This window comes from Lampetra planeri, chromosome 38 (genome assembly GCF_965212315.1).
Source record: "Lampetra planeri chromosome 38, kcLamPlan1.2.h2, whole genome shotgun sequence".
In the NCBI taxonomy this organism is placed as follows: Eukaryota; Metazoa; Chordata; class Hyperoartia; order Petromyzontiformes; family Petromyzontidae; genus Lampetra; species Lampetra planeri.
The window spans coordinates 10357541-10381646 of NC_136144.1; the positions used below are offsets into that span (position 1 = coordinate 10357541).

At 48.0% G+C, this 24106-nt stretch overlaps 1 protein-coding gene across 1 annotated transcript in view; it reads left to right on the plus strand.

The window, feature by feature from the left end:
- CFAP54 (cilia and flagella associated protein 54) overlaps window positions 1–22662 on the plus strand; it is a 73963-nt gene extending 51301 nt beyond the window's left edge. Inside the window, exons 45-69 of the mRNA XM_078612349.1 lie at window positions 149–340; window positions 1211–1277; window positions 2089–2298; window positions 2834–2920; window positions 3636–3785; window positions 4626–4679; window positions 5628–5811; window positions 7392–7537; window positions 7840–8015; window positions 8291–8496; window positions 9351–9508; window positions 9791–10054; window positions 11085–11169; window positions 11914–12075; window positions 13361–13469; window positions 13810–13954; window positions 15051–15152; window positions 15882–16017; window positions 16832–16969; window positions 17505–17719; window positions 18139–18327; window positions 18584–18690; window positions 19272–19488; window positions 20834–20908; window positions 22178–22662. Of these exons, the coding sequence (XP_078468475.1) occupies window positions 149–340; window positions 1211–1277; window positions 2089–2298; window positions 2834–2920; window positions 3636–3785; window positions 4626–4679; window positions 5628–5811; window positions 7392–7537; window positions 7840–8015; window positions 8291–8496; window positions 9351–9508; window positions 9791–10054; window positions 11085–11169; window positions 11914–12075; window positions 13361–13469; window positions 13810–13954; window positions 15051–15152; window positions 15882–16017; window positions 16832–16969; window positions 17505–17719; window positions 18139–18327; window positions 18584–18690; window positions 19272–19488; window positions 20834–20908; window positions 22178–22321 (3718 nt within the window). The 3' untranslated portion in view covers window positions 22322–22662. The remainder of the gene's footprint in view (window positions 1–148; window positions 341–1210; window positions 1278–2088; window positions 2299–2833; window positions 2921–3635; window positions 3786–4625; window positions 4680–5627; window positions 5812–7391; window positions 7538–7839; window positions 8016–8290; window positions 8497–9350; window positions 9509–9790; window positions 10055–11084; window positions 11170–11913; window positions 12076–13360; window positions 13470–13809; window positions 13955–15050; window positions 15153–15881; window positions 16018–16831; window positions 16970–17504; window positions 17720–18138; window positions 18328–18583; window positions 18691–19271; window positions 19489–20833; window positions 20909–22177) is intronic.
- The last annotated feature ends 1444 nt before the right edge of the window (window positions 22663–24106 follow it).

Genomic DNA, 24106 nt, shown 5'->3' on the forward strand with positions numbered 1-24106 from the left:
ATGATGATTATGTTGGTAATGTTGGTTGCTGTAGATGATTGTGATACAACTGCTGATGATGACAACATTGATGATGAAGATACTAACGCCACTATTGATAATGTTTATTATTATAATAATAATGATGCTGTTGTTGATTCTGTACCAGGGCTGCATTCACTTGCTGGTCTCAGGCTCTCGATGCGGCGCTGGGCATCAGCGATTGTCTCGGGAGCTGGAGCGACGCCGTGGCACGGGCGGCCGGGAAGGAGGCTTTGGACGACACCAGCTCTGCTCTTCTCCGTCTGGGCGGCGTACGCGGGTGTCTGCTAGCGGCAGTGCTCACCTCAAAGATCGCGCAGTGAGAGATCGTCACGACTCGGATGTCACCTCTCAGCGCCCTGCTCCCCCTGACCTCCACCCCTCGACTTGGTTTACTCAAAGTTGCTCGTGCCATTTTAACTCTGAAGGTTTTAAGCATTATTAATGCATCCGTGTCTCACTGCCTGCCTGCAACAAGCGAGGCACAATAACTCCCGTAAAGATGATCCAATATGGACAATATGTAAAGTTATTCGGCAATTTGTGTAGAGAAAACTGTTCACACAAAACCAGCGTTAATATCATTATTTGCCAGTAAGCAAATAGATGTTGCCCTGAACTAAATACTTCTGAAGCTAAACACGTGTTGGCACATGTTACATAATGCACTCACAAGCATGATTGTTCTTCCTTGTTATGTTTGTGACTACCTTTGGTGCCATCTATCCAATGCGTCATGTGTACGAAGCGGCTCATTATTGTAAAACTTTTGGTTCTCGAGTTAAAAGCGTAATTGTAGTAACATTTTAATATATCAATAACAGTACGTTGATGATAATGATCAATTAAACGAAATATTTTAGCAATTCGATTAAACTAAAATCATCTAATCCATGCCTGTATATACTGTGGCCAGGATCTATTCTGTCCACGCAGACCTTTTGAAAGTTATTCCTCCGTATGTATCTACACCTCCGATTAGCACGGTTGGTTACGTACGGTGCAAAATAAGTTCAACGTACATACTGTACATGGTGTGTCCGGATACTCCAGTCACCTTCCACTTGAGTAACCCTCGTTGTTTAACACAGGACTCGGCCAAACATCCCAATGCAGCACTCTCCCGCATTGGGATGTTTGGCTTTTGTGGAATAATTAATTCTCGTGCTTATTATTCCCTCTCCTACAGATTCATCCTAACAGCAGACTTTGCCGTAAGGATACGGTGCTGTGTACTTGCATCGATGCTGTTTAAGGTACAAGACCATGACAACTGATTACGAACAAAATGATGATTATTTCACCTAAAGTGAACTCTCACTGCTTCTGTACACTGTCTTGAAGTGTTGTTGCATTCCATCGCTGTGTAAATCCACAGTGTGTTCTATTATATAGTTGGCACACACGGCATGGCCTGAAATTAATATTTCAGGCCATGCCGGGTGTGCCTGTTCCTAACCGGGTGTGCCTGTTGCTGGACCATTCACTTACTCATGTGACGAGAATCAGAATCTTTAGTTATCCTGGAGAAATCTGATGAGCTATGAAGCTCTTTTCAACAGATGTCCAGTAGAAGTCGCTCAGAAAGTTACACCAACACACAATACAAAAAACGATTGGAGTGCAAAGTATAGGAAACGTAAGCAAATCACAAAAAGAAAATAAGTACAAATTGCGAGAAGAATAAAAATTCCTGCTGACCGGACGTGAGAGGTCAGGTGTCAGCTGTGTAGCCTGATCAAGGCTCTAAAGTCCGATTGTGGGGATGATCCCCTTGTAAGAGCGCTCCTTGGTCTGTGCAACAAGGGGAAGATCCTGAAGCCAGATGGTGGTGGTAGACCAACTGTGGGACTGAACATTAAGAAAAATACACTGCCAAAAAAGTGAATAAAATATATTTCTAACAGACATTTTGGGGCTATGGTCCTCATTCGTAGAGTTTGGGGTATTGCCTGCACAACCGCTGCAAGGTATAGCAGAAGGAAAAAGGTGATGGTGAGGTGTGCTGAACCGAATAACGTTCTCCGCAATGTGACCCCTTGACCTTGCTGTGGTACCTGCCCCCAGGCCATCTTTCGCGCATCTCTCCCGCACCCGAAAGCGGACGTGGACTACGCTCGCTACGAGGTTGACGGCGGTCAAGGTTCGCCGGTACCCGGGGTCGAGCCGCTGACGCCGTCGCCCACGCCGGGCGGCGGAAGCCTCGACGTGGGGACCATCGTGAGCTGCCTGAGCTTCCTGGCGCGGCACCTGCACCGCGCCGGCCTCCTGCTGCCGGTGAGCTCCGTACAACAACACCGACCCCGACCGGCGGCTCCGTTGGAGAGACGGACAACGCTCCGGTCCAGAGAGACGTCATTTATTCGATGCCGCTTGGCGAACTTTTGACTGATTAAGCGCATCGGACGGCCGATAGTGAGAGACGGAAAGAGGAAAACGCGGGGTTAGAGAATTGCGCAAATTGGAGGTGGCATCATACTGACTGGAGATGATGTGTGCGCTTGACATTTCTCTTGAGAGACAGGAAGAGAGAAAAATACGCGGATCAGAGAGCAAATGCAAGTTAGAGACAGGACATTGACTGTTAGGAAGCAGGGTACTTCACTAGAAGATGGTGGTACCTTAGGACTGGATATGTCCTCCCTCTGGCTCAGAACTACCAAGGGAGATGAGCACTTAGCCATCACGCATAATGTGAAAGGAAGCAGCCTTATTTGTAACCACTAAGACTTGTGTGCAAGAATTTACCGTGAGGGCAATGATCATCAACAAGCCTTGCCTGTGTGTGTGTGTGTGTGATTTTTTTAACCAGGTCCTTCCACTGCTGGCCCTTTATCAACACCTCGTGTGCTCCATCTGCCGGGACGTGCAGCGGAGTGTGGAGGGCAGGCTCCTCAAGGTAAGGCCAAGGCTATAGAATTGATTCTCAACCTGTGATTTTAACTCGCAGCCTTTCTGACGGTCGTGGGCTCTATCACCACTGTTGCCACCCACTGAAATAAAATAAAAGGATATATCACAGCCCCTTTCAATCCGCTGCTGGATTAATGCCTCCCCACACCATGTTGATTGTGGGGATTGTTTTACCACGCTTCAACATGCTGGTCAGTGTGGGTTGGTGAAGAGGGTTATAGCCATCGATGGAAATCGAACCGTTTGTAACCAGGTTCATCGTACAGAACGCTAACCACCGTGCTCCAACCGATGTTATTATTACGAATCATTAATGAGCATTGCATATAACATAAAGCGGTGCAATGTATCGGAGTAGGACCTGATTGTGGATGCGTGGCGTCGTCATGGGGAGCAGTCGTGTAGCGGTTAGCGCTACGCTGCACTACGAACCCGGCGACCCGGGTTCCATTCCCGCTCACGGCCAACACCAGTGACGATGATCTAAATCGGTCCTGGGCCTCCCCTAGGTCGACTTAGCGTCAAATGAGTACCTGGTGTGGTGTGTAAAATATCATCACTGGGGAGACAAAGGTGGTCGGGCGTGGGGTTGGCCACCCACCTCCTCATGAGTCGTGCCAGCCTTCATAGGTGCTCGCTAACAGCACTTGCCCCAACAGTGTTCAGGCTATACGGGGGATCTTTGTCTTTGGCCGTGATAGGTGAACGTGCTGACGGACTTGGCGCTGTTTGGAGACGCGTCCCGCGAGATGTGCACCGTCCTCCTGGGGGAGAAGTTGCCCCTGCCCGTTTTCCCCGGCTTCAGGGCGACCGACAGCAAGCTGACGACTGCGGCGGCGTTGGTGGTGGTGGTGAGCCCAACCAGCTGCCTGAGCTCCCTTCACAGTTCGCCCTGAGCTTAGCTGTAGGAACTGAGCTCTTGTTTTGTATCAGTTGGATTACATGTGTAAAGCATTCTGCTTTGTTCGTAAGCACTGAGCATAACTAATACATATTGCACCTTGTTTACAAGCCTGGTCTAACACCGTTTTGAGATTAAGAAAGCTGTCTCTAGTGTGGACCAATTAGTTTCCAAGACAATTCATATGTTATCAGAGTACGTGTTTTGTTGCATTCTGACCACAAGTACTGTGGTTAATGGAGACATGATTCCTTGGAAAAGGTTTCAGGTGGGTGTTTTAACATCTTAACACCTGTTTTGTTGCCAGAAAAAGGGGAAAACCTATTCTCATATTTTGGTACTGGCAAAGGAGGTCCCATGATATATTTAAAAATATTTTCCCCATTTTTATCACGTGTGCTATCGGCATCTTTTCCCGTAGAGGACTGTAGCCCAAAGTTAGAGATCAGCCCACCGTTTTTATGTTCACAATCAGGGCCGCAACTTTCTACAGATGCAGCCATACAAAACCAATTCTATTTGGCAGTCGAACCGATATATTATAATACTCCACACTGGAATTTACTCAAATAAAGGGCAAAATGGCATATACTTAGTTTTTTGTTGTTGCAGTCATTGGTAACCAAACTAATAATATAATTAACTCACTGCAATTCTGTCAACTGGATTCAAATACAACAGTGCCATTAACTCCTGAGCCACCTGGGCACATTAAGTCTCAGTATATTGGGGTAGTGTCAGCGTTGGTAATAAAGTAGAGTGTTGTGATCATGTACGTTTCTGTGTTTAGGCAAGCATGCAGCTGGATACCTCGAAGGCAATCTTAACAGATGGAAATCTTCAGGTATGTCTGCCACTTAGATATGTGTATTAGTAATGGCCTTGAAAACATTTCAATTGTGAAATCAAGATCACATACATGGACTGGGAGAGTGATTTATGGTGTAGTTTGGACCGTCTAATAACCATAAAGGATATAACACCATTTTACTTTGAATGGGGAGGGCGTATAATAGTGTTGCACTTTGTTTATCCAGGAATGCCTCACTGGGTGTCTAGGGTATGTTTCATGAGTTCTGCGTTTGGATGTTGGCCAATTCTGCGACTGAGTATTTGGCTTGTGGGAGGAAGCTGAAGTACCAAGGAAAAAAAATCCGTACAGACAAGGTGGCAACACTTAAAGCTCCACACAGATGTATTCAGGAGCACTGTTGATTATGCACGTAAATTAACTTAAATGCCGTTATGTAGGCCTATGACGTACATTAAATGCACATTGATACGTCTTATAGTGTATACCGCGTAACATTAAATGGACTAGAACGGCGGTTCCGAATGTGTGAGAGGCTATGCCCCTGGGGATACATGTGACACCGCTAGGGGTTTCATAAGACAGTTCACTCATTTGCGGTGTGACTTTAGGTATGGACACGCGGGGTTACTAAGCAGTGCTGCTTTGCGTGTGTGTGTACTTGCAATTCTAAAGCCATGCGCTTAACTGTCGTACGAAATTCGACAAACCCCGTCCATTTGGACGATTCAGCCTTCCATGTGTTTGGTTAATTATGTGTAAATGTAAAAATGCATGCACATTATTTTATTACTTTAAGTAGTGTAGAAGCGGGTAGGGGTATGAGGGTAATTGCTAGGGCTGGTACAGGAGTAGATGACAAGTCAAAGGTTGGCAACTACTGAACTCGAATATTGTTTAGTATATTTACTCTGTGCGTACCGAGACCTTTTCCAAATCACTTTGAAACACTGCCCGTGAACGCACCGCCCGTGAACGTAGGCGGTGGAGCTGCTGTTGACTCAGCCCTTGTCTCCGGCGCTCGAGAGCGCTCTTGGGCCCCGCCTGTGCCACCGCGTGTCCCTGACGAGGGCCCGCCTGCTCGTTCGTCTCGCGGCGGCCCTTGGGGGGCTGCCCCCACCCCGCGGCGCCCTCTACGGCCTCTTCACTCCGCCCGTAGAGACAGGTAGAATGTGTGTGTGTGTCTATGTGGAACCAAAGGAACTTATAAGCTGCCGTGGCATGTCAAGTGGGATAAACAGCCTGCGTACAACACAGTTAGGGAAGACGTCAGTAATCAGGAAGGTTTATGTAAGAAGCAGCATTCTGTATGTATGTTGAACTTCTTTCGCACCGTAAATAGACAACCGTGATAATCGGAGGTGCGGGGGAAGGACAAAAAACTAAACACAAAAAGCAGTTCTCAAGAAATGAGTTTTCAATACAGATTTAAAAGTGCATAGCTCCAGCGGCTTCCTAATATTGGAAAGAAGAGCATTCCAGACGGCCGCAGAAGCGCATCTGAAAGCGCGCAATGTGGTGACCGTCTTTGTTCGAATGCACGTTGCAGGAGCAGGCAAGATAGCCGGCGACGCGTTGAGGAAGCCGTGGCCAAAGCCGCTGTAGATGCGTTGAAGATCGCTGCCAACTTGCGCAGCCCCATCAATAAAGCCACCCCTTGTGTTTGGGCTCTCACGCACGTGCACTAAAAGTGCATCTCCTGTTACAGCCACTTGTGATTTCACTGCCGGATGAAGGCTTCCCTATGCCGTGTCAGTCATGGCCGTTGTTTGACCATACTTTACCACACTGGTAAGTGCGAGTTGTTTAAGGGATGGCCCAAGACTGGTTCAAATATCACTCGCCACTCATGTTAACTGTGGCTGGGAATCGAACTCGGGTCACTGGATTCATAGCACAGTGTGTGCTAACCACTGCACCACAGCAGCCTCTCGTGTTCATTTTGTGAATTAAATGAGTGATGGTAATATTGGTGAACAGTTTTTTTTATTTTAGTCAATGATGACTACGAGTGGATGGAAATCATACAATTTGACGATGACTACCAACGAAAGGCCGAAGCATGACTATGTCGAGACAATGTTAACAGACTAAGATCATTTTTTACTCAGGTTATTAGAGATTGCAGTTCATTGAGCGAGACCAAAAAATGGTAATTGGCTATATATATGTGTATAAATAAAGATATTTATCAAGTTCTTTGATGGCTGACCTGATAAAAGTAGTGGAGGGGGTGGGCAGGGTGTGGGCAGCTGGGAGTGGGGAAATGTGCGCCTCTCAACCCGACATTTTAAAGTGGACTAAATGTTTGACTGCTTGAGTGAAATAGACGAAGCGAATATCACCGGCTGTTCTTCCCGTGGTCGCGTGGAATTTTCTCTGGGTTCCTCCAGTTTTCCCTCCACATTTATAAACACGCGGTTAGAGTATTCGACTGCTATAAATGTCAATCTGATGAGCCACTAAGTTGAGCTACCATTTGTGGCCAGGTCGCTTCTGAAAAAGAGCTACACAGCTCAGTGGGCCTTACCTGGTAAGATAAAATAGTTTGGTTTTAAATTACAAGAGCCATTTTTTTCGAATTTGGTAAAAAAAAAAAACCCTCAATATTTCACGAGCCGAAATTCACGTGAATCGAGTCGTGAAGTAGCCCTTAAAGAGCCGCAAGTGTCTCCGAAGCCACAGGTTGCCATCCCCTGGCCAGTGATCTTAATTGTGTACTGAAACCCCCCTCCCCTTGCGCAGGCAGCGAGAGTGACCTCTCGAGTGACTCCTCATCCCAGCTGAGCGCTCGCACGCGGCCGTCGTCCAGAGGCTCCGCCGCGGGGGATGAGGAGCTCGTGTGGCAGCTGGTGGCCCACAAGGATCAGCTGACCCCAGAGGTCGTCAAGGTTAGGGGTGTCCTTTTCACTCTGTGTGGATCGCAGATATGCATGGTGCACACACACTCACGTACCATGGTGATCCTCATTTTCTCTTGATACGACGTGACCTTGTGGGAGCCTCGTCACCGATAAAGTTATTTTACTTTCGTTTTTCTTCCGATTCCTTTCCCGATGACGTAGACGTACGTCGTCGGAAACGGGAAAGGGTTAAGTTTCAGCGGGGAAAAAACACCTAGAGGATGAAGCAGAAGCATTTCTGGAATGAAGCGTACGATCACACGCAATGGCCTCCACCCACCGGTGTGCAGGGCATCTTGCTGCTGGAGGCCGAGGCGGTGCTGGGGTCCGTGGACCGGGCCCTCGTCGCTGCGCGGCACGGGATCGGTGATCGGCGCTCACTGCGGCCCTCTCAGCTGGAGGAGGCGGTGCTTGTTCACCTGGAGGCAGCGCGAGTAGCCCTGGAGAGACACTGGGCACCCGTCAGGTCTGATCGATGGAAGTTTAACATTTCAGCTTTTCCATAGTTATTGTGTTGATGCTGAGATGCCGCCTTGGCTCTAATGGTTTAGGACCACTGGACTTGCAATCTGGAGGTCACCGGTTAGATTCACACTCCTGTGTTCCCAACATCAAACCTCACCATCCCCATTCCTGGGGTGCATAACATCTCATCCTCCCTGCTGATTTAGAGTCTTGCTGGTGCATCGTTACATGCCCAATAACCACAATCACTCAAATGCCTTTATTTTATGTTTGCAGTGCAGCCAGGGCCATCTCTGCCATGAAGCTGCTGCAGGAGGCGCGGGCGCTGGGAGCGGAGACAGCGATTGAGGTCGGTGGGTGGAGGCTCAGGGACCAGGAGCGGGACGTGGAGGCGCGTGGACGCTTGGATCTGCGGCTCTGGCTTGAGTGTCGACTGATGGTGGCAACAGCGCTCACACAGTGGCAGCCAGACCCTGCTGCAGGTGATTGCATCACGCTGTCATCGTCATCATCATCCCAGCAATTATCATCATTGTTGTTGTGGATTTTATTATCGTCAGTATGTACATATGTTGAACTTTTTTCGCACTCTACGTAGCCCACCGTGCTTATTGGATCATAAGCAGCAGGATATTCATCAGCAACATAGCCATCATCATCGTCAGTATGAACAGCAGTGGTAAACATCTGCAGAATTGCATCAGCAGCAACAGCAACAGCATATTAATCGGGGTACATGCTTGGAATTACACACTCCGAGAGAGAAAGAGGAACACTTGGATTCAAAAACGTTTGCAAGTAGGAGACATTGTAGAGACAGTTGAGAAAAGTGGGCTTGAGAAGGACACGTTGCTAGAAAGGACGATGGCCAGCGGTCGACACTAACAACGGAGTGGCAGCCAAAGGGGTAAAAACACAGACAAGATGACGTGCAACGTGGACGTCATCGCACGTGCGGGTGCTCAATGAGTTGTTGCATCACAGCACCATGAGGGAGGGCAGTCCCTTGGGGGGGGAGGGTTTCACACAGCAGTGTCAAGATAATAGCCGATGACGGTGAGAGCTCCTTCAGATTAAATTGCTTTTAAAAACTTTTGCAAGTGAGAGCTAGTTTAAAAAGCATATCCTATGGATTATCTATCAGTCAAAATCCACTGAGGTATTAACTTATTTTTCAGAAACCACCTGGCCACAAATGATAGCTCAACAAAGTGGCTTATCATTTGGACATTTATAGCCAGCAGAATAATCTAAACAATCTTATTGCATGTTTCTAAATGTGGAGGGGAAAAAACCGTTACGATGCCCACGACGATGCTTCGTGTTTCCCCCGCAGGTCTTGGTGATGTCGACGCCCGGAGGTTTTGCAAGGAGGGCCTCGCTGAGAGCGAGGCGTGCGGAGATGTCGAGACACAGGCTGAGTTCATGTCCCTCTCTGCCCTGCTTGACTTCCATGAATGCCGTCCCATCGCAGGCATCAGAAGTACACTGCAGGTGATCATACGTTATAACTGGTGGATAGGAACATTGCTCTCAAGTGTTGAACTTGATCATTTAAAGCGGCATATACCATTGCGCCTGAAGAGGAACGTTTTCAATCAGTGTACATTGCTCGATAGAACCTGAACCTGAATGTGCACGTGTACATGACCGCTCTTAGGCGACTGCTGCTCTCGCAAGTATGCTGATTACACCGATGACGCTGACAGTTACCACATCTGCTGATTAATTAAGCCAGGTTGCCAGCTTTGTATTTATTTTCCTGAATGCGTGTAGGCCATCCTAGAACTGCTGGATCGACCGGCTGATATGCTCTCCCAGAGGGCCCACTTGCTTCTGGCCGAGGTTACCGCACGCTTAGCGGACCTTGCATGTGCGGCTGACGAGGGCCCCGAGACAGAACTCCGGCAGCAAGACCACGCAGTGGAAAAGGATGGCAACGACCTCCCAAAGTTCAGCGCTCCTGACGGGGGATCGTTGCCTTTCATGGCAGAGAGCCTGAGCCTCTGCCTAAAGGCTGAGCAGATTGTGTTAAGTCAGGTAAGTGAGTGGAGGTACCGCTAATAATACTAATATAAGTAGAATCATTTATACATCTTTGAAGATTCACTGCTGGATGAAGGCGCCATATTGGTCCTGGGGGCTGTTTCATTACATTTCACTGTCCTGATCGGTGATGCTTGGGGAGGAGGGTAGGGAGGGTGCCAGGACCATTTACGGTGCCTCTCTGCCAAATCAAACTTGGGTTGCCAGGTTCACAGTGCAGTGTGTTAGGCACTGCACCACCTAAAGCTAAAACTAATTTTATTTTATTCAGTAAGGCCCACTGAGCCGTATAGCTCTTTTTCAGAGGCGACCTGGCCACAAATGATAGCTCATCACATGTACATTTATTGCAGCCGAATACTCTAAACACATATTGTTTATAATTGTGGAGGGAAAAAACGGAGGACCTGGAGAAAAATCCACATGACCACGGGGAGAACACGCAAACTTCAGATATACAGGCGCTAGGGTTGGGATCGAACCCACAACATCCTGTAAACCAGGCGATGAGGTTAACATCTAGCCACCGTAGTGCCCGGCAGGTCACATTAATATACAGTTTAAAATGTTGTCCAATTACGTATATACTTGATGGGGGTTGGCAGATAAGCGCAATATTGAATCAGAATCTTAATTTAGATTGGAGAAATCCGATTATCTACAAGGCTCTTTTTAACATATGTCCGGTAGGGGCGGTTAATACACTGTGGTCATAGCTACCTGCGTGTGCAGACCAAACCACCCGTTTCCAACGTATGTATGTACTGTATGTTGAACTTCTTTCACACTGTACATAGCCAACCGTGCTCATCGGAGGTGTGGGGGAAGGACAACAAACTAAACACAAAAAGCAGTTCTAAAGAAATGAGTTTTCAATCTAGATTTAAAAGTGCATAGATCCAGTAGCTTCCTGCTATCAGAAGGAAAAGTGTTCCAGAAAAACCTTATGAGGGCCTCACTAAGGCTGAACAGGGAGATTTCTGTCTCTTATCACTGTGCGTGTGTTTGTGTGTCTGCATTGCAGGTAAGAGAACTCGGCTTTGTTGGGGACATCAGTAACTCCTATCTACCACACGTCAATATGCTGGCCAAGATTAAGCTAAGGATAGGTAAGTTTTTCCATAGTTATTTAGAGGTTTTGCACATTCATCCATACATATGTCTGATAATTTGCAAAAAGAGATATTGTATGTCGATCATCATCCTGAGCCACGGTCTATCCACTGTTGAATGAAGGCCTCCCCTATGACATCACCATCTCTCAGGTCCTAACATGTTGCAGTCATCTTACTCCTGCATATCGTGGTAATATTAGCAAGCCACTGGAGCTATGCACTTTTAAATCTCGATTGAAAACTCGTTATTATGCAACTGCTTTCGTGTTAAGTTGATGTCCTTCCCGCGCACCTCCGATTAATACGGTTGGCTATGTACGGTGCGAAAGAAGTTCAAAATACATGCATACTTTCTCTCGGGCATATTGTTTCCTGTGGCTGTCATTCCTGCGCCAATCTCACCCATCGGCCATCATCTCTTCTAGGTTTACATGTCCTGACCAAGGACGGTCAATACGATGCCTCTAATTGGCGTTTTTTCCCCTGACGAATGCGTACCTGTTCATGCCTCTCAGTGGAATTTCCAGGTGTGCGTCTGAATAACTGCGTAGTTTTAAAGTGAAAGTTTGAAACGTTTACTCAGGCAAGCAACACCTTTCCAGAGATTCAGCGGTGGTTTTGGCGTCATGCTGGCCACCACCCCATAGAACGCCGTGCGGGCGTCCATAAGCACTTGTTCTAACAGTCTATAAAAAGGCTACGCGACGTTGGTGTGGGGATGTTTGTCTTTGTGCTCAGGCTGCTTCCAGGCTGTGGAATCGAGCCAGGCGCTCGCTCCGCAGGGAGGGGATGGCTCCGAGTGGCTCCGCGCGCTCCACACGCTCGACTCTGCGCTGCGTCTCTGCCACTCGGCCTCCACGCAGGATCGCGACCTCGCCGCCGAGATTCTGCTCCAGAGAGGTGGCCTGGCGACCCTAGCCAGTCGTAGCGCTTCGTAATCATCGAAGTCGGTGTCCTCGCCGTTCTTATATTGTGCAAGGCTATCATAGACGGGTATGGCCTGCCAGAATTGGGCAATGTTGTTCATCCCCCAAACTTCCGATTAGCAAGGTTAGCTACGTACGGTGCAAAAGAAGTTCAACGTACATACAATGTTGTGATGTGATTTTTTTTTACCCAATAGAAATAATTTTGGAGAAATTTTTACATTTTTAGATGATGACGCTGGCACACATGGCCTACTCTTTTTTGTAAGAACGACACAGGCTTTTTAACGTCCACTGATAAGCAGACAGCACACATTTTGGTTTCTACACCTGCTTAATTAGTCGGGGTTCGAATCGTGAACTTCTGCAAGAAGTGGCCAACACGCTGCCTCTCAAACCACGTCGCTAACTTTAAATGAAGTGAGAGTGAGAAGGGACACCTGAGAAGTGCTCGAGGTTGGGCTGGGTCTAGGGTTCGAGAACAAGACTAAGATGGACGTATATACATTTTACATTTCACCGGCAGGAAATTACCCAGTGAGTTGGCTAGTAACGTCAGTACTTGGGGTACATCTAGGATTGGTTGGCTAGTGTTGTATGAGGATTAATTGAAGTATAGTGCGAGGGTCTGGTTGCTTAGTATTGTTCGTATTAGATGAAGCTTTGCGTTAGAGTATAGTTGACCAGTCTTGTTAGTATAATGGTTCATCTTAGGGCTCGTGTCTCACTGGCGAGTGTTATTCGTGGTAGAGCAGGTGAAGAGTTAGAGAGTGTGGGTTGCTATTGCCCTGCCTCTTACAGTTCAGCACAAGGCTACGATTTTGTTTTGCCCTCTCTCGCATTGCCAAATAAGGCATCGTCCCTTTGGCGTTTCACTTCAGTGTTTACAGCACATGGACGAGTTGTAACCTAAGCATACAGACGTACACAAACACTTACGTATCAGCATATGTTGACATATGTACACATCCTGTGGATAGGAATGTAGATTTTCCATTGGCTCAGCCTATTAACAGAGGTGAGCGCAGCTCCGTCGCTCGTCAGACTTGCACACGCAGTGCCGTGTTCCCATGGCTACGTTTCACTCACCCGCACTGGCAGAATGCTCAAGGCATTGCTCGGGCTGCGCAGATCTGGCGGCGGTTGTTAGCCTGGGCGCGCGCGTGCAGGCAACCTGGAGTGCAGGGTCACACAGGGAGGTCACTGCGCAGATCTGGCAGCGGTGTGAGCCTGTGCGTGCGCGTGCTGCCGCCTGTCAGGCAACGTGGAGTGCAGGATCGCGCTGGGAGGTCACTGCGACCCACGGACCGCCGTGCGCACGCTGCTCAAGTCCGTGGACGTCAGCCAAGGCGCCTCGCACCAGCTGTGGTGGGGCACCCTCGCCGCCGTATTTGTCGCTCGCGGATCTCTCTCGTTGTTTCTGCTAATCATGATTAGAACGCCAATGCGGATTACGTTACTTATGATCATCGTCATGACGTTGTTGCTGATACTGATACTGCTTTTGGACAATCTTCGGTGAAGTCAATAACGCATGGGATCATTTGTCGCTTAGGGCAGGGGTTGGCAACCTACGGCTCTGGAGCCGCATGCGGCTCTTTGAGGGCGTCGTTCACATTGCATTACGGCTCTTGAAATTTTGAGTTTTTTTACCGAATTCGAAAAAAATGGCTCCTCTTAATATTTTGGTTGGTGACTCCTGGCTTAGGATCATGAGACAAGCCTACTTGGAGGCGGCCCTGCTCTTCTGCCGTCTGAGCGAAAAGACTCGGGCGAGCGAGGCTCACACAGAACAGGATGCGGTGGCCGCGAAGGGGAAGATGGATCCTGCAAAGCAGCCAAACAAGTCCAAGGCAGGTCTCGCTCCGTGTAAATCCGTACCCAATGTGCGTTTTGTTATCAGAAGTGTTTAATTGGCAGTTACGGAAGCTGACTGGGTAGCCTTTGGAACAAAATGTGCTTGTGGATTTAAACGGAGAAGTTTGCTTGGGCTTGTGTTTGCAAGTTTTGAGCAACCATTTGTTCAACTTGGTCAAATTCGAGTGGGCCCCGAACATGGATTTGAGCGGGCAACCTTGTTCAGACATTTGTACGAGACTAAAAGCATGCACACAGACACAGCTATTAAGAAAAGTGCACATTTCAGAAAGCCATCACCAGATAAGCCACTTCGTTAAGCTGTCATGGCTTGACGACATAAGAGATTGATGCCAGAATGATGTGGCACCACTTGAGCATTTTGGCACAAGACAGAGTAAAGTGGAAACAAATTATTTAATGAGCAGAGGACACCTACGCGCTATCTGCCCATGGATCGTGATGATGATTCCCTATATATTAATACAAATTCTCCTGGTGAGATGTTAACTACCTCGACTGGCATACAGCAGGTCGTGGGTTGGATCACGACCCTGACGCCCGTATATTTGGAGTTTGCATGTTCTCCTCGTAGATTTGGTTTTCCCATCAATATTTATAAACATGCGTTTAGAGTATTTTTCTGCTATAAATTTAGACGTGATAACCTACAAACTATCATTTGTGGCCAGGTCGCTTCTGAAAAAGAGCCACATAACTCAGTGGGCCTTACCTTGTAAAATAAAAAAAATGGTTTAGTTTATATGCTTGCGTGTAACATGTACGGCCCATTGTCAGTCCACTGCTGGATGAGGGCCTGTCCATCCATTGTGGGATGTGTGGAGTTACTTGACCACATTTTGCCACGCTGGTCCATAAAATCCGGTGAACGCTGGGGAGTGTAGGCATGTTAGCAAAGAAGTACAGAACAGCAATGGATTTTTTTTGCAGTGGCTTCTGCTTCTGACAAGGTAGCCCCACAGCCAACAACACGCATTGCATTGAATTTACAAAAGGAGCTGTACCTGTACATGAATTAGTATATATTTGTTTTTTTTTGTGTGTGCCTGTACCACTGCCATGATCTCTTAGGTTGTTGTGCGAGGCCGGAGTCAAGCGCTGGCGGAACGGGGGCTGTCGGTGTCGGAGCGCTACAGCTTGTTGGCATGGATCGCCACTCGGGCAGCCACCCAGGTCAGAGGTCACACCTGGAAAGGCAGCACTCAAAAATGACATCCTTCCTTTGTTGACCAGAGACTACATGAAGGCATCTCGGAGGTTAGCTCTGCGATATCCGCTTCTGTGGGCCGTCATCTAGAGCAATTGAGATGAAATATATACTCCAAAAAAATACTCGATATTCCAACGATGTATCTCATCAGTGTCTGTTTAGCTAGCGACACTGCTTTGTGTTAGTTTGTTGTCCTTCCCCACACCTCCGATGAGCACGGTTGGCTACGTACAGTGCGAAAGAGGTTCAACATATATGATACACATTTACATTGTTTTTTCAGTTTGCATCCTTATCTATTAGCCTCCTGTAAAAGAAAATATAAACTTATCCCCAGGGCCTAAACGGAGAATATCAGCAGGGGTATCTCGGTGTGGCTCCAACACAGCCATTATAATCCATCCTTCTGGACAAGGGGGAAAATAGAGTGAACAGATCAGTTGGTTGGGACAACATGAGCAAAGAGGAACATAAACTGTTATGGAAATGAACCCTAATTTATGAGGATTACACGAGATCAGCAAGGTTGGCTACGTACGGTGCGAAAGAAGTTCACCGTACACACATACATACATAGATGCAATATAAACAGCCACCTCTGCTACAGAGTTCAAGTATTTGTTTTAGATGCACAGAGCTAACCTTGGCGGGCATTACCTGCGTGTACTGCACGGCGTTTACCCGGTCCGCAGGTGGGCGAGTGCTGCCTGGCGTGGGGGAGGCTCCTCTCCGACCAATCGGGGGATGTCCTGGGGAGAGAGGTCGCCCTCCATCTCCCAGAATTCATGCTTCTTGACCTGGTTGCTTCGCACAGCCTTGCTGCGCCTGGTGAGAGAACCTGTGTTCGTGCGCGAGCACCACGGTGGCGAGATGCCAACTACCTCGCCTGGTGTACAGGAGGTCGTGGGTGTCTATCCCGACCCTGATGCCTGCTGTATATTTGGTGTTTGCGTGTCTCTCATCATCATCACGGTGGCGAGATGTTAACTACCTCGCCTGGTGTGCAGGAGGTTGTGGGTGTCTATCCCGACACTGACGACGCCTGCTGGCTCAAAGGTCATAAGTCATCCACAGCTCCTCATCAAGAGCAAACTTCCTCAGTTTCTTCCGGTCACAATGAGCCCTCACGCGACTGTACGGAAAGAATAACTCGGGCGGGCGCACGGAGCAGGGCCGTATTATTAGCCTACAAAGAAGAATTGACCATTTTTGTCTTTGTATGATAAAACATGCAACCGAGATAGCTTCTTGAATAAACACATTTGTATAGCAAGGATAGGCACAGTTTATATACAAAGATGCAGAGCCATGTCAATGACAATCGTACGTTTCATAAGGTGAGAGAAATTAACACTGGAGATTCACTTTTAGGGGGGTTTTTTCTTTGCAAAATTATCAATAACATCTTCAGATGGTGTTTTTCGCACAATCTCAGTCTCATTAGAGAGTAGTTTAAGGGTAGGCGAGGCGTTGTTGTCCTGTGGTTGATTGGAGACAGTTTATTGTCATCAGCGTTAGCTGATAAAAAACAAGTGCCTAGGGCCTACAAGAACCTTAATCCGGCCCCGACACAGGGCGCCTAAAACTGTCGATTCCCCTTTTTTCCTCCGAACCGTCGGCGTCCGTGACGCGGGATGGGCAGACGCTGCGGAGCCAACGCTGGGATTCAGGGACGAGACCGTGTCCAGGTGCCGCTCCCGAGCCGCCACCCTCACCTGGGCTCAGCTGCTGCGCTACCGAGGAGCGATCGTCCGTCGTACGGACCTCGCCTCGCAGCTCGGTGAGCTCCGACAATGACGACGTCGCCGAATGGGAGAACACTTTGGCGTTTCTTTGTGTTCACGATCATCGTTGACTGGAAGGTGATGCGGCTGCGGATCAGTAGAGCCCCCAGATTTTGCTTTAAATTCTCAGCCAGGGTGCACCATCATCATCAACAACAGCAGCAGCAGCGTTATGATCAAGATAGTCCACATTAGTGTCATCATCAGACGCAGCAACACTCAGGCTTTTCTTTTGCATGTTGGTCGCCCGTCCAAGCACTATCCAGGTTCAACTGTGCTTAGGTTGGTGTAACACGTCGTAGTCTTTCGTGACCAATATTATCCATAATAAAGGTTTTTGGGTTAGATCACGTAAGTATATCTGTGAAAAAGAGCTTCATAGCTCATCAGATTTCTCCAGGATAAATAAAGATTTTGATAACTGTTATACTAGTGCGGAATCATCATTATCGTCGTCGTACATTGTGTATCGTGGCGAAACCGCACAAGTGAAAGTGAGTCACGTGCGGATGTGTTGCACGTGTGCCGCAGACTACTTCCCCGGGCGCCGGCGGGCCGCCATCGGCGGCTGTCTCGTCCGATCGCCGCTCGACCTCGGGAGCTGCCGCTTGTTTCTGCGAGCGGGAGCCGTTCACCGCTTCCTGGCGGAGCGGCTCGCGGCATACGTGGCTGGGCCGTGCCGCGCACCCCCCGCGCCGCAGCAGCTGCTGCACACTCCGCCGCACGCCCCCAGCGTGGCTAGCCAGGTGACGCTCACGCGAGCCTTGGTGGCGAGCTCCCGTGTGTTTGTCGCCCGTGTCCTTCTGGCCCACCGTCTTTGTTTGTTGGCTCTGAATGGGAATGGCAGTTGGGAAAAAACCGTCATGGTTTTTTTTTACACCCGTGGCTCATCATTCCGTTGTGGAATTTCCACTGCAAGCTTGGGACTGCCAAGGGAGTTCAGCATCATCCCACACTCACTGAATATGGACCCACTGTTGGCAACTTTTTTTGTCCAGTTTTGGATGAAGATTTTTTTACAATTATTTTTCTATCTACGTGGCTTTACCGAAAGACCCAAAGAATATGTTTCTCCAACAAATGCATTGTAAACGTTTTAACAACACACAAATCTGGCCCACAAACCCTGACCTGAACTTAAGTTTTCCGTATTGATTGATTCCAGGAATTGGCAGACGCGCTGGCTAAGGCTGACTCGCTGACGGGTTTGGTGATGATGCAGCCACTCACGCCACCGGCTGTCCAAGGAGGAGAGGGGGCTTCCGAGACAGACCCCGCATTTGGAGCCAAGAGCAATGAGCTGTGCCTGCAGTGGCACCAGCCTCTGCTGGAGCCCTTGAGACTGACCAAGGAGGTGAACCAAACCCCTTGCCCTGCGCCGTCGACGTGCCTTGCGCTGTGGCGCATTTGCCGCTACTGGCAGCGGTTTTGTGGTTCTGAGCCCAGCCGCCGCCCCGGTCGATACCGGCTGGTGCGTTCACCAAACCGCGCACCGTCTGCTTCGCAGTGAACGTTAAAGATCTCGTGACATTCATTTGAAAAAGATCTCGCGACGTTTTTGCCAGCTTCACGGTTCAAGTTTACCGAGCCCCATTCTCGCTTCGCTGCAGGTGATGCTGTTCACCGCCAGCAACACGAGGCCCTTTCGCGTCATCGACGTCAGAACGTGCGGTTCAGCCGACGCCAGCTGTAACTGCCGCCCCGTTCTGCTCTCCAGGTGAATCCTCCACCCCGGGCGTGTTCGCGGAGTCGTCGTTCTCAACGCCAAACTGTCATTTTAGGATTTTCATGAGAGAAATAAATTTCTATTTGTCGCATCATCCCATGCTAGAGAACATTCTCCTAAAGTTTACATCACAGAACTACTGAGTTCCCTTTAAACAGAACATAACATACGTCCACAAAGCTGGAATGTAGTTTAAAAAAGCATTGACAAACCATACATCTAATTTTTATTTCAAGGTTCGTTTCTTACCACACTTGAAATACAGTTTAATCAAGGGTAGCAGAAACCTGGAGTCAAACTTAGCGTCACGGTGGCATTCGTCCCCGAAAACTAACCGGCCGCCACTGTGTTTATTCTCCGATGTGTTTTTGGATAGTAAAAGATCATAGTTGTACCGCATTTTATTTGGCATAATGTCCGGCATTTCGCTCCAACTCCTGGGAGCTTCTTCTTCTACTTCTTCTCAAGTTCGCGAAGCCGTACAGCACGACCGTGCACACCTACGAGGTAGTTCCACGATTTTTATTCGCCTGCCTCCCGTCGCCCTTTGTCACCTCCCCCACGTGACGCAGGCTGCACGCGCTGAGCCCTCGCCTGGCGTCGCTGAGGTCGCAGGTGTCCTTGCTCGCGGCAGACGAACCCTCCTCCTCGCCACACCCTCCCGCCCTACCGTTGGCCGTGCCTCCTGGCCACGGCTCGACCGTCGGGGAGAGGCAGAAGCCGGCGGCGGCGCGGCTAAAAGCGGCAGCTGGCGCCGACGGAGCGAACCTAGGCACCTTGAAGCTGCAGGTACTGGGCGAGCGGTGGGTGTGGGGGGTCCGTGGGTTGAGTCTCACTCTGAGGGATGTGGCGGCTGCTCACTTTGAGTCTCGGTTCATGCCTCGCCATTCACGGTGGGATTTACTTGCCTGTGCAATGAAGCTTAAAGACAAATATCCCCCTTGTAGCCTTAACAGACTTACGGTAAGCGCTGTTAGCGAGTACCTATAAAGGCCGGCATGGCACACGAGGGGGCTCACACACACACACACACGTGAGATTGAGCTTATTAAAGCTTCTTAAAAACATGCATGGGAATGTGTACACTTGAGCTTGATAGCCATGATTAGTGGCTGGATTCCGTTGTTGAGGCTCTCGTTTTTTATTGATTGCCAACGCCATAGCTGCGTGAGGGTGAGGAGTGTGACTAATTCAGAGGACAGGTGGAGCTGGTTCGAGGAGGAGCGGGGTGTTGAGTATAAAGGCGTGGCAGGATCAGAGCTCTGGGCTGAGTGCTGTAGTAACAGCTGTGGTGTCAGGTCTGTGTTTACCTGCTGCTGTTATTTTAATAGACATTGTGAACATGGACCTTGCCCCCTTATCTCATCAGCCACCGCAGTCGACAGACTCTTGCCAGGCTTATCTAAGGGGGATTATGTTAGGTCACGGGGATATTTGTTGTTGTGGTTCATTAATACGAAGCCTTTCGCATCAATTGTGCTCACCAGGTCGGTCCGTGATTTACTGCACAACACGCGCATTGGGTCGACGCAGTGTTACTGGGTTGTTCTCGCGTGTTCCGGCCCGATGTCCCAACGTTTCGATCCACATGCCGGGAGCTTCTTAAGGAGCTGAATTGTTTTAAGTTTACATCCTCAAGAAGCTCCGAGCGTGCGGCTCAAAACGTCGGGCATGGTGCCGAACAAACGCGCGGTACGACCTGAACTCGTCCCGAGAGCCACGCGAAACAACGGTGCAAACATAACGCCGTTAACTTTAACATGTGAGAAACATGCCTACGTAACGTAAATGCACGGTTCCGAAGTGTGAAATCTATTTCCATTTCAGTTCTATTCTTGCGTATGGCACCAATATTTTCGGGAGCTTAATGCCAATGCCTGAGGCCTACTAGCCACGAGAGGGCTTCAGGAGACAGGTGTTTGTAGTTGTGCTTTTCCTCCGTTGAAGGAGCGCAGACTCACGTAGTTTGCACTGTATGGTCCAACTACGTTGTAGTTGCAATGTTTAGTTTTTATTCGTGCTTTTCAAGGTTTTTCCACATAAAACCACAGGCACTTTGACGTTAGATACAATGCGCAAGTTTTTCAAGTTGATGTTGTCGTTCTGTCTCTCCCTGCATGACGTATTGCTGCAGGACCTGGCCAGGGAGTGCGCTGCGGAGATTCGACGCTTGCTGGGTTCCCACGCGGATTCCGAGCCACTTTCAGAGGTGACCGCAATAAGCAACGAATTGTTGATCAAACCTAATCCTCCAACATGCACTTCCCTTGGCCCTGCTGGAGACATGATGCACCAATTCTCGTGTTCATGCAAGTGGAAAGGTGAGCATTAGTTATGCTTGGCGTTTGCAAGCATGGCTACTGTTTTCTCCAGGTTATAAGATAATAAGATTAACCTTTTCTCCTTTGTTTTTAAAGGAAGACGTTGCAAAGGGGGGGGGGTCTGATAATGAATCGGGAAGGTGTGCGTGCGACTAGAATTGTGCGAAATTTATTATTGACACCAGGCACAAGTTTGGAGAGAGTCTTGCTTTCTGGAGCTTCTTATTCATCCAAAGCGTACGGTAACTACAAAACAATTAATAATTAGCGCTCACAAAGGGCTCTAAATGATCCGATAAACATGTGTATTATTACCAAACTGCGTGTCAGCCGTTTCCTCTCTGATCAGCGACCTCTAGGTGTTGCTGCTGGAAGGACGTGCTGTCTAACCTTTTGCCTTGTTTTTGCAAAAAATTTTCACCTTTAACCTTAAGTAATACATTCTAATCTTAGTTCTTTCGGTAAAGTCACGTAGAAGGGAAAAAACAATAAAATAATAAAAATAAAACAATAAAATTCTCACGACGTTTCGAGTGCAACACAAGCAATCATCATCAGGTGTGAAAACGTCGTGAGAATTTGATTGTTTTATTTTGATTATTTTATTGTTTTTTCCCTTCTACGTGACTTTACCGAAAGAACCAAGAATGTGAATCCCTGCAGTCACGAAAGCTTTAAATCGAAATTTTATAAATTATAATTAATTGAAATCAGAATATATATTTATCCTTGGAGGAATCCGAGGAGCTATAAAGCTGGTTCTCACAGATGTCCAGTCGGGGTGGGTCGGCAACTCCGTAAAGCCCCCATTGTCAGTACGCTGCCATTCACCTCGGTATGTAGGGGAGACGTCGTGCGGTTTGTCCTTGCTTTGAGCTACGAACCTGGCAACTTGTGTTTCATTACCGTCCACAGCGCACATTCGTGTGGCCTTTACTGAGCCCCCCATCAGTCGATTTGGCCTTAAAAGGGTGTCTGGTGCAGTGGGTGCTTTCCGTTAAAAACTTTAAACGCTCATGGATTTTTTTCATGGAAGTTTAATTTCAATAAAAATGTACCTTGTAAATGGAGATCATGACAATGTACGTACCCCAGTTTTCGTTTGCTATGTTACTGAAATATGCTCAACGTTTTTCTCTATCCCCCCCCCCCATCAGATGCCCTTTGACCTTTCCCATAATGCCTTGCGGAGTTTGGAGGCAACGTTCAGCACAGCCAGCGGGTTCCGCGTGACGGAGGGGCGACTTCACGACTGGCTCGGCAAACTCCTGAGCCAGATGCCAAACGGCCTACGACAATAATTAAGATGAAAAATCGGCCCTTACAAAAAAAATTAACCCCTAATTATTTATTCTGCAGCAATCGTAAGAAAAAATCCATACAGCCCTACGAGATGTTAAAATCATTATAATGCAGAATTGTTCGTGAAAAATTGAAAAAACACTGTATTTTACTTTCTAATGAATTTTATTGTTTCGTCTTTTAAAATCCGTTTTGTTAAGAAATATTCTGACTCATTTCTTTAACAAATGATAGATGTGAATAAACATATATACCTAACTTACACTTCCTCTACAGTTGCTTACATTAGATGTATCATTGGTAATATGGCGATAAATAAATGTTATGTATACCCAAGCAATACCTTTGTGCTGGTAAAATCAGTTTAAATATTTTTTTCTTCCCAAAGAGGATGAGCTGACCCAATGTACTCGCAGGGAAAGTGAAATTGGCAGCAAGTGCCCGAGTTGGCTTTTGCCCATCAACAGCCAAACTCTAAAATATTACATTTCCCCATGTGTGTTGAACCTCTTAGCACCGTACGAACGACGACAAACTAAACCCAAAAGGCAGTTCTCGCTCTCACACGAACAAGAGCACAGGAGGAGCCAAGAGGTGAAATTACTTTTTGCCGGAGCCTGAATCTCTAACGTTGGTGGTGGGAGAGAAGACTGGCTGTGGAAATGACCACTGTGCCAATATAGGAATTCGTTACATCGTATCATGGCTTACATCTTGGGGCACGACGTCATCACCAAGGCACTGTTTCACAGACAGGAGAGTAGTCTGCCAGTATGGGGCGATGTTGCTTTGTGGTTTTCGCCAATGAAGTAAATTGCAGGTGATTTTCAAATTTGGACTGTGACATTGCCGCAGAAGACGTACTCTTTTTTCAAATGAAGTAGGGAAATCGTTCACATCCACTGTGGAGCAGATGGCACATTAACACGTAGGCTTTCGCGACCAATATCCATAGGTTTTTTTTGGTTAGAATTGTAATTGTTACAGGTTTACTTTTCAACACAACGCCATGCTAAACTAGTAAATAATTGGCACGTTTTGTGACAAACCTTACTAATTGGCTGTCGGGTGGTGGCGGGTTTAATGACACATTCATATTTACGCTATCTAACCAAAAAAAACCCCTCAGACGACACATTGTTGAATAATTATCTACCGGCAGGGTTAACCGGGGTGGCTGCGAGGCTCGAACCGCGAACCTCTGCCACAAGCGGGGCTCTCACTGCCGCTCGGCCATTTCACGTTTAAAAGAAGACTCCACGACGGTGGATCGGTGCGTTGATCAGATCACATAAAACTAAAATTAGCAGAATAGAGCTCTTTTCAAAGCCTCCGTGTTAAACCAAAAATTTGCAGCACTGCTGGATAAAGGCCTCCTCATGGCGCGTCGTGTGAATGCCAGGCTCTCAACTTGCCCCATGCCATCTGATTCCCGTCGCTGATTCGGTGACTCCAGCAGCATGGAGGCGGTGGCTTAGATTGTTGGGTTTAGACTTCTGGGTGAGCGCTTCACTCGTTGGAGTCTGGCGCAGGGTTATTGCGGTCTCCTGAATCCTCGCGCGACTGTTCTTGGCAGCCACATTGGTAGGGGCCTGTGAAGCAGCTTTTGTGTTTGATGCCCACAGTGATAATTCCTAGTTCACCTGCTCAATCGTTGCTCTTATAGCCCCTATACATCGTGGCTGTTGAAGTCTCTGATGTGTAGCGCAGAGAGCAAGGCCATTAAAAAAATCAAACTCCTAAACTAGTACTTTTTGGTTAGGTGGACTTCTCAATGAATGGTC